This window comes from Diaphorina citri, unplaced genomic scaffold, assembly GCF_000475195.1.
Source record: "Diaphorina citri unplaced genomic scaffold, Diaci psyllid genome assembly version 1.1 scaffold332, whole genome shotgun sequence".
Classification (NCBI taxonomy): domain Eukaryota; kingdom Metazoa; phylum Arthropoda; class Insecta; order Hemiptera; family Psyllidae; genus Diaphorina; species Diaphorina citri.
The window spans coordinates 3500-17388 of record NW_007377767.1 but is presented as its reverse complement, the minus strand read 5'-3'; the positions used below and the strand labels follow the sequence as shown (position 1 = coordinate 17388).

Sequence of the window (13889 nt, the reverse complement as noted above, 5' to 3'; positions counted from 1 at the left end):
ATTTACGTATTTTCCAGGGAAAATCGAGTCATTCAGTATGCTTTACTTAGGATATTTGTATGAAAATTAAGTGCTTATGAAAGTGCTGATTGAGCTGCTTAAATATTTTCTGATACCTACGAGTATTTGGTTCTTTGGTTATCATCATTAATTGCCAGCAGTTTCTGAAAATAAAATAATATAATAGGTAATTACAAAATAAAAATTATCTAAATAATACACAAGTAAAATATTAATTTTTTAAAATCCGCCCCGGGCGGGAATCGAACCCGCGGCCTAGCGCTTACAAGGCAGACGCACTACCAACTAAGCTAACTAGGCTGGCAAATAGCATTAGTTTAAACCTTTCTTTTGATAACATTGGATCAATAAAATGTTGGCATTAGTGCAGAAGGTACACTGTATAGACTACTTATGGGGGTAGAGTCACTGAGGCGACAATAACTAGCACGGTTTTTACATAGGACAATACCTGGTACACTTACCCTACTTATGTATTTTGTACCTAGTGCAGAACAACCTAGAACCAATGGTGACCAATTGGTGATATCTGTAGGTACTGTGGGTCAGAGAGTACCTACCAAGTTTTAACTGGACAGCATTCAGCAGAAAAGAACCATCCATAAGGCAATTCCAGTTATGGATGGTTCTTTTTTGGTACTTAACCCGAGGAATACATGAAAGTGATTGGGCCCTTGAGCTCCTACAAAGAGACCCTTTATCAGCGTTCCACAATTCCTTGGACTAGTAGTTTGCGAACCACTTTTCTAGGCCAAGAAGCAGTACCAGAAAGTGAAAGGACTCCTCATAGCACAGTCCTGAGTTCGAGTACCTCTGGAGCAATCCTTTTGTCTTTTAGAACTTTAACCCTTCCGTGTTCTAATGGTCTGGAAGATTCTGGATGACGTATTCCAGTCTCTGTCCATTGCCTATCTCTTCATGCTGCCAGCGAATTTTTCTTTTCTGAGTACTTGTCCAGAAGTCACGTCAGTGGAAAATTGCTCCAAAAAGGAGCTGTGATGAGCAGTGAACAGTGTTATTAGGTGTAGGGTTAGGTTAAACACAAATAGGAGCTTTCTTTTTCATTGTCGTGGCTTCTGAATAATTACCCTTTTTTGTCCTCCGTCTCGTGTTCTTTCGGTGATAAATGTAGGTATAGATGTTGGTAAGTTATTTATTAGGTGTCATATTAGGTTCCAAACTAAAGGCCTTGTTGTTTTGAACAGTTTTTGTATGTCAAGGGCTTTTCATCTTTAGTGAACCATTAACACATAAACAGTGAGCGCCAAATTAATCAAAACTAATGTTTTTTTTTCTGTCAAATTGATATATTGATAAATGTGTGAATTTATTATTTATTTGACTATAATTCCACATTTATGATATCTATCTACTTACTTATCACAGGTATTAAAAATATTAAATTCCCAATTTATCATCTGGAATTCTCAATGAAATGTTATTTTATTTTCCGGACGTTAGTGTTCGGTGTTGTTTTCTATAATTGCCATTGAAAACCAGAATATCATGTATAGGTAGGTACCTTTTGCAAAGGCCATATAATATTTTCCTAGATATGTGCCTATAGGTACTCTAGGTGTAGATACCTACCTATATAATTGAGACCTAGGGACTAGGGATAAAATCCGCCCCGGGTGGGAATCGAACCCGCGGCCTAGCGCTTACAAGGCAGACGCACTACCAACTAAGCTAACTAGGCTGGCAACTCGTAGATTTTAACTTTGCTTTTTTAGATACTATTCACCAAACTATTAATCCAGCCCTCAAGTTTTGCTTTGCAAATGTATAGGTAAATAGGTAATAATATTGAAGGTTCAAATTACCTGTGTTACCTACATTTTATACCTGAGGATATGTTAGTATTTTATTATTAGCTAGATACCTAGAAATTTCAGTGTAAGAGAAGAGAGAAATAGGTACCTAAAAACACTCGAAGAAAGAAAAACTTCCCGTTTGGGAGAAGCAAGAGAACAAGAGAGAGAGAGAGAGGGAGAGAAAATAAAACAAAGAAACAAACAAAAAATCATAAGAAAAAAATAAATAATAAAATAAACCAAAAACCATAAGCACTACACTTTCTAAAGCGTAAATCTCAATCTATAGGAAAACAGTAAAAAAAGAGGAAAAAATATAAAATGAGGCAAAAACTTGAGCATTTTTTATTCAAACCATTTTATGTAACATTAAGCCCTCATGATATCGTTGACTTAATGGTCGGATTATTAGTCTAGCAGTTAATTTTATTGCTCAATAAACTTTCCGATTAAAGAGAATCAAGAAGAGAGTGTTCGATACAAAATATAAAAAAGCTCATCTACAGGGTGCGCCACAAATTGAATGTTGATACCGAAAAGGTCTGTTACGAATAAGTAAACAGTCATTTAGATTTAGATTTTTCCAGAATAGGTAAAATATTAATGCTTTTTGAAGTCGTTAGAACGGATTTATTTCAGGTCAAATAAATTGTACGAGTGCCTGCTTTCTAGTTGATTATGCAATGTGCTCTACTTAGAGTGTTCCCGTTTTGAACCACCACTCATTATTTCCCGCGAGTAATTATTACAATTTCATTCGTGTTTGGAACAACTTTATTTGATTTACTATTGGTACTTGTAACAAATAACAACCCTTCATTACTTTGTGTTTTGTGCACAATCAACAAGGAAATCAATTGTAATCGTCGGCAAAGTCGTGGCTCGTGCAAATTAAAAGGAAAACATAACTTGTAGGTACCTTGTTGCAAATGCAAGTCATTCACCATTATAGCGAATTATGTCGTTCGCTATCAAAGAGTTGGAGCATAATTTTATACACTCCTAGCTAGGTATTAATTTACCCAAAGGAAAATATTGCCACTGTGGGAAATTATATACTTGCGATGATTTGCACGAGCAGGCAAGTGCTCTTCAATCCTTAAGGTGTCTACTCAACAGACCAAACATAAAATAATGAGTAAAAGGAAGGTAGGAACTATTTATTTTTTTATGCGCTTCAAATATTCAGGCATTCAGAATATCATGATAATGAGGTGCCTGACTTTTGCCATGAAAATTAGATCCACTTCGCATTCCCTCCTGCGCTGTTTTGAAGTGAAGTCTATGTTTTTCTGCTTCTATGACTGCCATGACTAATGACAACTATGAATATCATGATTCATGACAAACCCAAGCAAACTATTCACCCTAAAGGACAACTGGTAGACGTATAAAACTAGGGAATCTAGAAAAGTAAGAAAATTTAGATGAAAAGGTCTGAGCTGTTATTTTCCAGCTTTCCAAGCGGCACGCGAGGGCAAATTACTCCAAACGAAACTATTAACATATCATGCCCTTTGAAAGGATGTCGTGATCCGCTTGACTTCCGCTTGGAGCTGTCGGGGTAACTTTTATGACGTTCAGCCTCATCCTACTTTGCCTAGGAGGCATTCTAGACACTAGGCATGTGATTAGAGAAACGAACAATTGAATATTTCACGATTTCTCAGGCCCTGATAATGGCAGTGGTTGTGACGGCCTTGAAATTGTTTCAATGTAGCGAAATACTGCCATATTACATGAGGTTAAGTGGGAAGTCCAGCTACATGCCTCTTGTACAAAACTGACGAACTGTCATCCAGAAACTTTCTACTACGGTTGAATCGTTTCCAGGAATAAGGCTCTATGCTATTTTTGCTACTAACTAACATAGGCTCTTCTTCCTGGGAACAATTGAATTTTTAAACTGACCTATACATGAAGCTTTTAATAATTAATTAGGTAGCTACGTCTTTCTAAGGTCATGTCCAACGTCAATTTACTATCATTCAAGAATAAAAATCATTTCTTTGTTCACAGAATTGGATGCTCCAAATCAAATACGTCCTCAAGAGAGACGCAGGAGTATACGAATGTCAAGTGTCGTCACATCCCCCTATGAGTTTGTTTCTTGAACTTCGAGTAGTAGGTAAGTAGCTTTATCTGCCCTCCCTAGTAATGTGCCAAAACATCCAAAGTATCACAAATTATTTGTTATCCTTGGTCAACTCATCCCACTTCGATGTCCCTCAATATGGTTATTGGTTAGTTTCCTTGAATATGGTTTGGTTTATGTTAGACATCCTACATCATAACATTATTCTTACCGTTATAATAATTTTGGTTGGATACTTGGCCTTTGTTTTTTTTAGAAGTCCTTAAATATGGAATAACAGCTGTCCTCTGATGCGTTTCTTTTAGAGGAAAAAGGACTTTCTGAAAGAGCTATAGATCACTTTGTTTGCCGCAAATGGCCTGCGGCACTAAATTGGCCAGAGGAAAAAGGACTTTCTGAAAGAGCTATAGATCACTTTGTTTGCCGCAAATGGCCTGCGGCACTAAATTGGCCACGTAAAAGATGTAAAGGGGATATAGAAAAGTAGGAAAAAGAAGAGAGTGGAGAAAGACGGGATAGTAGATAAATAGACAAGAAGATGCTAACGAAGATATTGGAAGCCAACTTGAAATAAACTTGTATTGACAATGACGTAGTCATGTAATGCAAAGGAAAATAAGTAAACAATGTGAAGGAGAATGTAACAACTCATCTGCACAAAATGCAACAACTTCAGGAAATCGTCCACACTGTGGAACTTTTGGATTCAACAAAGGCAATTACAGGTGTACCAGATAACCAAACCCTCAATAACATTTAGGAATCAAACTTGAAAAAAACCTGTATTGACAATGACGTAGTCATGTAATGCAAAGGAAAATAAGTAAACAATGTGGAGGAGAATGTAACAACTCAACTGCACAAAATGCAACAACTTCAGGAAATCGTCCACACTGTGGAACTTTTGGATTCAAAGGCAATTACAGGTGTACCAGATAACCAAACCCTCAATAACATTTAGCAAAAAAAGTGAAGTTACTAAAATGAACGTGTTTCAGAGTGATATTAACCTATCATGGTCGACTCCAGACAGGAAGAACATTTTTTTTAGGTTTGATAGAAGGAACAGTTCCTGTTTTAACATTTAGGAATCAACTAACCAGAATTGTGTTTATTACTTAGTAACTTAGTATAGTGGTAATGTTTTCGCAGAATACTCCAAATTGTGGTTTAACTTTCAGCTCAAACTGTTTAGCCACAATTAATTCTCTGAGTCCAATAAGTTTGACATTTAAAAGTGTAATCCTTCCGTTCATTTTACTTTGTTTTTAAAAAATCACTGATTTTACGTTATTTACAAAGTGTCAGATTTTATTGAATTCAGGTGTAATAAAATAAAGTCTCATTTTATCTTTTTTTATGAGAACAAACAGAGGATTCGGTTGATAGTGCATATAAATCAAGTATGCAAATGTTTATTTGCTGAATCGGAATAGAAATGATTCTGGAGAAGTATAAATTTTTATTGCTCTATTTGATACTTATGAACCCGCCTCATGTCAAACAAGTAAGCGCAGTGGTCACAGGAAAGATTCAATTCTTTAGAAACAAATATTTTGACGAGCGAAGTATTCATGCCGACATTGGCCGAGATATGAATGTTGTTTGTAACCACGTGAAGGCGTTCAATGCTGGGAAACCCAATAACAACCGAGATAACAATGATATCGCAACATTTGGCAATGACAATAATCATAATGCTGTAAAGAACGACAATATTGACGCAAAGTATGTTGCTGACAAGACAAATCAGTTACTAATAGACAAAGGAAATCAAGTTAATGGAGTGCGTGAAAACAAGGATTTAATCGATGTTACAAGTAACCATGTGAACAAACTAAGATCTGAAATACCAGTACATAAAGCCCTTTCTGTACCGGCAATTAATTTGAAGAACAAATTTCAAAAGAGGGAGGTCGCACAAATGGGAATGGGAGGCAAACCTAACATGGAATCAGATGGAAATCCAGGAAATATGGCACATCCGAATGTTCATAACATGCAATCACCTCCTGAACAGGGCAAGAGGTTAATCAACTGCCAGAACCATTACGCCACACCGGAAGAACTGTTCAGGAAGAAAAATGCGGAAATCATGAAAAAGGAAATGACCAACCTGGTAAGATGCCTCAGTTAGTAACTTCATACCATTTTTTGCGCTTATGTATGAAAAAAAATTCAATTGACTTTTTGTTATTTTAATATTATTCAGCTTACGTTCATTTGTGCAAACTCAGTTAGTAACTTCATACCATTTTTTGCGCTTATGTATGAAAAAAATTTCAATTGACTTTTTGTTATTTTAATATTATTCAGCTTACGTTCATTTGTGCAAGATCCCATATAGGTAATCAGCGGCCCCTGAACAAGATTCTTTGAAAACGTAACTTGAGATTTTATATAGTTTGACATGATATCATGTCTTATATTTTATTATGTCTCACTTGCATGATAATAGGATTATTCACATAAAAAAAAAAAATAATAATAATAATATTTTTTGAGAAAAAATTCAGGAAGAAAACAGAAACTCTTCCAGCATTGAATGTTGGAAGTTATGGGTTCGACTCCTCTTTTTGTATCGAGTCCAGAACCACGAGAACAAACAATGAAGCCAAGGAATATTGGTCCATCCACTAAAAGAGAAATTACTTATCCACTAAGAGAGGAATTGACAAATCCACTAAAAGAAAAATTGGCACATCCACTAAAAGAAAAATTGGCACATCCACTAAAAGAGAAATTGACACATCCACTAAAAGAGAAATGGGACATCCACTAAAAGAGAAATGGGACATCCACTAAAAGAGAAATTGGCACATCCACTAAAAGAAAAATGGGACAACCACTAAAAGAGAAATTGGCACATCCATTAAAAGAGAAATTGGCACATCCACTAAAAGAGAAATGGGACATCCACTGAAAGAGAAATGGGACATCCACTGAAAGAGAAATTGACACATACTCGTATACTTCATTTATCAATAATTCTATTTCTTGATTTTCCCTTATTGACTTATCTATCTACCTATTTTCATTCTCATTATTTCATTTCCGAAGCAATGAGACAAACCGCCCGCCGTTTTCTGGCGTGGAAAAGTGAAAAGGTCTACGAAGTAAACAAGAGAACGACAGATGGATATACAATCCGGATTTGAGCAGTTTAATTAATCTTCGTACTAATGTTTAGCAGGAAAGCCTGAGACGAGAACGACAGATGGATATACAATCCGGATTTGAGCAGTTTAATTAATCTTCGTACTAATGTTTAGCAGGGAAGCCTGAGATGGCTTACTTTAGACGAAATAAAATGAATTTTACATGAAATTTAAATTTGCCACGTTCCTTTCGTGCTCTTTTGTATTGTTTTCGGTGGGAACGGATAATATTCGTTCTCGGGACGGCTGGTCTCAGTTAGTAACTTCATACCATTTTTTGCGCTTATGTATGAAAAAAATTTCAATTGACTTTTTGTTATTTTAATATTATTCAGCTTAGGTACGTTCATTTGTGCAAGATCCCATATAGGTAATCAGCGGCCCCTGAACAAGATTCTTTGAAAACGTAACTTGAGATTTCATATAGTTTGACATGATATCATGTCTTATATTTTATTATGTCTCACTTGCATGATAATAGGATTATGAGGTATCGTTGATTTAACATTATTGCACAGTTCAGACAGAGCACGTATTTCCCTGTCGTACTCTACAGAGTAAGGAATTTGTATCGGAAATACTCCCTGATACATAGTAAACTAGTTCTCTCTTCATTACAAATCTGTTCTCATTGCTCTTCTTTCTTCCGCTGTAAATGTCAAATTCATCCACAATAGTTCTGATTAAAATGTGTTATAGTGTATCTTCAGCTACGAACAAAAGGGGAGCTTAGACGTCGAGTAATATTTCTTGCGTCTTGTAGAGAAGCTTAACACTTTCCCTCTCTCTCTCTCTCCCTCTCTCTCTCTCTCTCTCTCTCTCTCTCTCTCTCTCTCAAGAGTAGATTTAATTCTCTAGATTACTCTAGAAGACACTCGGGGGTAAGCTCTCTTTTGGGAGAGGATATTCGAAGGACGTGAAATTCTCCATTGACCCCGCGATTTTCCTAGAGAAGAGAAGGAAAAGGAGGTGGAGGAGGGGAAGAATAAAAAGAAGAGGAGGAAAAGGAGGAGGAGGAGGAGGAGAATACGAGAAAAGTACTGAAGGACCGACAAGGACAGAATTAAAATTTGCATCTTTCATGGTGCACTAGTTTTTACTGTCTACAGCTACACTCTACAGTCAGTCAGCTGGGGAAAAGACATCTAAAATGAGCTGACCTCTTTTTCCTTCAGGTTGAAAGGTTTTTGTTGTCCTCTTTGGGTAACAAGGGATCTTGAGATGGAAAAAAATGCAACATACAATTAATTCTAGGTTTTTTTACCCTTGAGAGCGAGAGAGAGAGAGATAGGACATTCCTTTTCTCTCTAAAACGAGGATCCTGTTTCGAAAAAGTAACCCCTCATAGCCTCATACCCTGATTCTTCACTTCGCAAGACGAAAATTCTGTCTCGGAAAACTTTCGATCTGCAAAATAGGTATCGATGGTATCAACATGAAAAAAGTTCCTACATAGTTTTTGCAAATAAAAAAACTTTTCCCCCCTATATGTTTTATCAGGAAATGAGAGTATGTGTTCTTTTCTTTTCCCCTTAGCACAATATGCGCCAAGAAAATCAATTTCAAAATAAATTCCCAGTTCAAGACAGTAACGGCGTTCAACAAATGGTACCTTTATTGAATCCAGAGAACGGCCAGCCAGAATGTGTGCCAATGCAAGTGAGCTACCAGTCTGCGCAAGGGCCCAATGCTGCGATCGGACAAGAAGTCCGTCTAAATAACGAAAATGAAATGACGGTGAAAGAACATCCAATGATGGCGAGACTGTTCGAAAAACAACGTCAAATTGAGAACTTGAAACAGCTGTTGATGCAAGTGGAATCGAAATTTCAAATGGAGGTTAACGAAGTGGGACGTCTACAACAATCTGTGGCCGAAGCAGAGAAAGAATTAGATGAAGCTGTGCGACTCATGCAAGATGTTAAGATCAAAAACATCAAGGGCATGCAACACATAGAGGCAGCACAAGATGCTGCGGGCAGAAACTTAGAATCCAAAGCTCTGAAAGCGCATGCTGAAGAATCTCAACTTGCAATGCATGATCAAGTGTTATTCTCTGAGAGGCAACGTCTGAATGCTTTACGTGCACAGATGATTTACCTGCAAACAGAGTTAGCGTCCGCCCAGAACTCAGGCATCTTGCCCTTCGATGATAGCGCTAAGAATAACTTCCAACCCTACGCTTTCCGTTACAAAAGTCCTTCACTTCCGGAGTCATTAAAGTATTTCCAAAGCTCTCCAAACAAGCAGACAAAAAACATTGCTCCATACATAAATACTAACGAACAGAATAATAATAGCAATGCCACACTCAAGATGAACCCATACTTCATGTTCAGTTGAAATTTTTTTTTTTTTTTTTTTTTTTTTTTTTTTTTTTTTTTTTTTTTTTTTTCTTAAGACATGTACTCATACTCATACCTACTACCAACCCGTAAGACCTACAATACTTAATGCATGAAACATCTATGTCCGATCTCGCCTTTTGTTTCACCTTTTAACTAAGTACTCTACTTTAAAGTCTAATGGGTCTAGCAGAAAACGACTTTAATGATGTAGGTAAATATTAAATTTATAGAAGGTCATTATTACCTTGTGGTAAATACAAAGAAGGTAATGTGACAAAAACTGAGAGAAAATGTGAAATTCAGTGATGTGAATTTACAAACGGTCAACTTTTTGAGTAGCAAACCGTAGGTATCATTACTAGCATCGGGTCCCAGTCCTAGTATGCAACAGGTAAAGTATCTATTTACATTACATTGGATACAATTATTCTAAAGCAAAAAACGACTTAATTGTCGAAACAGTTAACAGAACATCTCCACTAACAATCCCCTCTACCCTCCCTTGACCCCCCCTTCCCATCTCAAAGGGAAGGGAAGAGTATGATATTATGGAAGGGAAAGTCATCCTCAAAAACCGTTACTTTTAATGGCACTGGTTGATGGCTCACTGGCTCTTAATCTGGCTCTGGCTCTCTCTCTCTCCCTCCCTCTTTTCTCCCTTTCTCGCTCATGTCTTCCTTTTCCTCTCCCCTTTTCCTCTCTTTCTTTCTGCTCCCGTTAGAAGAAAAAGAAAAATTCCGTTGGTCCTCATTTTTCCTGCTCTATGACTTTGAAACATCACACAAGAAAGCGCAACTGATCTATTGGTACATACAAAGGAGGTAATGTGACAAAACCTGAGAGAAAATGTGAAGTACCTAGTTATTCAGTGAAGTGAATTCACAAACGGTCAACTTTTTGAGTAGTTATTAGCGTCGTAGGTATTATTACAAGCATCGGGTCCCAGTCCTAGGGTGCAACAGGTAAAGTATCTATTTACATTACATTGGATACAATTACTCTGAAGCAAAAAAATCTATTATACTTGTTGGGTTAGGAACTTGACTGTGGAGTGGCGAAATTTTAATTTCAAAATTTTACGGGAGCGCCATTAAGCGGCGAATATTTGAAATGGCGAAATTTCTGAACCCGTGTTAACCTCTTGAATTCTGACGTAATCTCGCTCCTCAATGTACCTCGCCCCCTCAAGTGGGTAAGTGTAATTGTAAACTACATTGAACTCAATATCGCGATTTTCTTTATTACATGGTTTTTCTTTAATCACGATCGAATAAACTACGGGCTAAAAAATTCCCGGAGGGACGGACCCAGCTTGTTTTGTTTACAAATCATGTTAGTCAAGTTTCAGACTAATGGTAAAAATGGCACATCCACCAACAAGTTATTTCTCACTCTGCCTCCCTCTGCTTCTCCTCCTCCTCCTCCTCCTCCTCTCTCTCTCTCTCTCTCTCCATTCTTTCAATGTGTCACATGGGTGAGCAGACTGGTTTATTGCTGACTTAGTGTAAAAAAGAAAAAAAATATTAAAAGCTTCGTTAAATTTCCCCATTCAGCATTCAGCAGATGATATAAATTGATTTTCATTTGCCTGCCAGTGTAAATTGACTGTTTAGGGAAAGAGGGGAGTTCATTTTGTTTTTTTAAATGACAAATTCAACGACAGAAAAAAAAAGTCTTTTTTTTAAAAAAGAGGACAATGGTTTTGCTTGAAATAGCTTTTTTTGTACAAATGTTATTTATTTCCCCCCCTGAGTCAGTGTAGAGCTGACAAGTAATTAATTATTTGTAATACTGTTTGGAAAATTTCAATTTGTAAAAAAGAGAATGTTAGGTAATAATCTAATAGCATTGATGTGCTCGTAATTTACAAATCGGTATAATAAATCCTTTCAGAGCACTTGAACTTTCGTTTGACCCTGTCAGAGGCTAACTGCATCTCTTTCATGTGTCAACATTTTGTTGAAGCAAGAGAACATAAAAAAAAGCTTGCTTTTATTGTAACTTATATCCCTCCATGTCCCTCTGCCTTACTTTCTCCACTTTCCCTGTCCACCTTTAATTTTCTTCCTTCATTTCATTTATCTTTTGAAAATAAAAACATTTAATAAAAAAAAGTGAGAATGCCTCGAAGGGCCTTCTCTTTTTTTCTGCCTTCCTTTATTGTGTTTGACTGGCCGTAGCTTCTCATGCTTTTAACATTTACGTGGATTCCATGAACATGAGGCTCTTTTCTAACTGAAGGGGTTTCATTGAAAAAGAGCACAAAGAAGAGGAGGTTTGAGAAAAACAGATTGAAAGTTTTTGATTTCAATTGAAAAGTATGGGGAGAAATGGAGAATTTCAAAAATCTTCATTTATCTTGGTGAATAATGATGTTAACATGATTATTTTTGGGACTGATTATTAACAACATTTCGTAAAAAAGGGGTTTTAGTTCAAAAAGTCGTTTTACCTAAAAGTCCTCAAACGGCCTAAATAGGTTTATGCCCTCCTTGTGTAAATTCCCTCAATTTCTTCCTTATTATTTTCTCTTCTTCTCTGCTTCTTTCTTCAGTTTCTTTATTTTCTTCCACACCTCCATTTCCTTTTTCTTAATCTCCATCGTCCTCTGGTCTCTCATTAGTACCTCTTCTTTGCTTCCTTTTTATTTCCCTTTCCTTCTCTTCCTTCTTCGTCATCCTCGTTTGTTGTTGCTCGGGGATTTTTATGATTATTATTTCCTTATCCAATTTTCTTCGTTTTTCACGTCTCCTTCTCCTCTTTTTTTTTATTTACTCCACAAATGATTCTCGTTATTTGTTTTTGACCTTTTGTTATTGCGGAGGTCTGGAGAATGTTCGGAGCTTCCCTTGTATTCTTTTTCGTTTCCTTTTCAACAGTATCCTTCGTGTGAGTAGAATTATTATTACTTTTCACAGCCCTAAGTCTTCTTTCGAATTCCTCTAATAGAATATTAACTAAATTGAAAGTTACTGCAATAGATACCTAGCTCATACAGTACCTTGCTCGTAGATTTTTTTTTTTTTTTAAGAGGTTTGACAGAGGGAACTGTAACTGCTATGGTCTTATCGTCCCGAAATCGAAGAGAGAAGGAAGACAGGATAGGAAAAAGCCAGCCGTTCCGAGAACGAACATTATCCCATCAGCTTAGTTGGTAGGATAAAATCCGCCCGGGCGGATTTTATCCTACCAACTAAGCTAACTAGGCTGGCAAAAAAGATCTTTTATTTTCACTGCCCTGACGCAAAGACCAGTCCCTATAATATTTGGTTCATCTACTACACCTCAAAGTTTCCATTATTTTCCCTCAAGTCAAACCATTTTTTTTTTATCAAACAATGTAAAACAAATTCAAACAATACCAACTTGGTAAAACTCTCACCCTGCCTCCTCCCCTGATAACGAACGTGTGAAGTGCTGAAGTTCAGTAGAATCATTTCAGCTAAGGTTACACTTCTTGCTGATAGTCAAACTCAGTCCAGCTTTAGTCCAGATTGATTGACCCGAAGAAGAGAGTTGTGATTCTGAGTTGTGGTAATTTTGAGTTGTGACTAGTTCGGAAGAAAATTAGGACTTTATCTGTGTGTTGTGCCGTCGTTAATGGTCGATTATGCCGCTGCAAAAGGTGAGTGAGAGTGCCTTTTCTGGGATTTTTACTTTTTTATAGTTCTTTAGTGTGCTGTGTCGTTTTGGCAAGCCAAACTTTGGGCAGTTCGTCACGTCAATACATTTTTATTGACTAGGTATTTCTCTTCAAAGTAATTAGAAAGTATTGCAATCGGTCCAAATTTTCAAAATCGGGAAATGGGTGGAAAAATTCATTTTAGGGTCCCCTGATTCCGAAAAAGTGGTTTTTATCCAAATGGTCTGTCTGTACGTTTGTGCTTTTAAACTTTCTTTTTTTTCTCTTTTCCATGTTAGGTACATTTTCTTATTTGGTGTTGGACGTTGGTGTGTAAAGCCGAATTTAATAATTATAGGGGAAAAACGGTAATTTTTCGTAATACATAGTCAAAAGTGACAGTGCTTCATTTTGAGTAGGTATTTTGTTATTAAGATATTTTGAGAAAAAACAAGCTGGGTCCGTCCCTCCGGGAATTTTTTAGCCCGTAGTTTATTCGATCATGGTTAAAGAATACCTTTGTACCTACCTAATTTGTTTAATATCCAGTTTATGATCATTATTGATTTGATTTTTTGATTTTACTTTCATGTAATGATTTAAAATCAAGACTAGAGCCCGTTCTCCCTTTATTCCCAATATAATGTTTAAGTCACCCATCCATTTATTGGCCTTTCTCGGCGTAGCTTAACATAGGTGACGCTAAAACCGGTCTTAAATGATCGACTGAAGTGTTACCTAAAACTTTCTCGCTTTGAGTTCATAGGTCGTCGCGAAAAATTTCAAGATTAGAGCTCATTTGTGTGAGAAAATGTGAAAAAAAAAAATCCC

At 36.6% G+C, this 13889-nt stretch overlaps 1 protein-coding gene across 1 annotated transcript; it reads left to right on the top strand.

Annotated features, from left to right (window-relative positions):
• The first annotated feature begins 5094 nt into the window (after nt 1–5094).
• Nucleotides 5095–9431, top strand: LOC103507658 (bromodomain-containing protein DDB_G0280777-like). The gene is made up of 2 exons (XM_008472157.2): nt 5095–6049; nt 8625–9431. Exons 1-2 carry the CDS (start codon nt 5369–5371, stop codon nt 9429–9431), a joined length of 1488 nt encoding a protein of 495 aa, XP_008470379.1. The 5' UTR covers nt 5095–5368.
• The last annotated feature ends 4458 nt before the right edge of the window (nt 9432–13889 follow it).

What these genes read in the sequence shown, in the direction of transcription:
- LOC103507658 (XM_008472157.2), top strand. Translation starts at nt 5,369, where the DNA reads ATGATTCTGGAGAAGTATAAATTTTTATTGCTCTATTTGATACTTATG. An exon ending in AAAAGGAAATGACCAACCTG is followed by an intron (nt 6,050 to 8,624) that starts GTAAGATGCCTC and finishes TTTTCCCCTTAG; the next exon opens with CACAATATGCGCCAAGAAAA.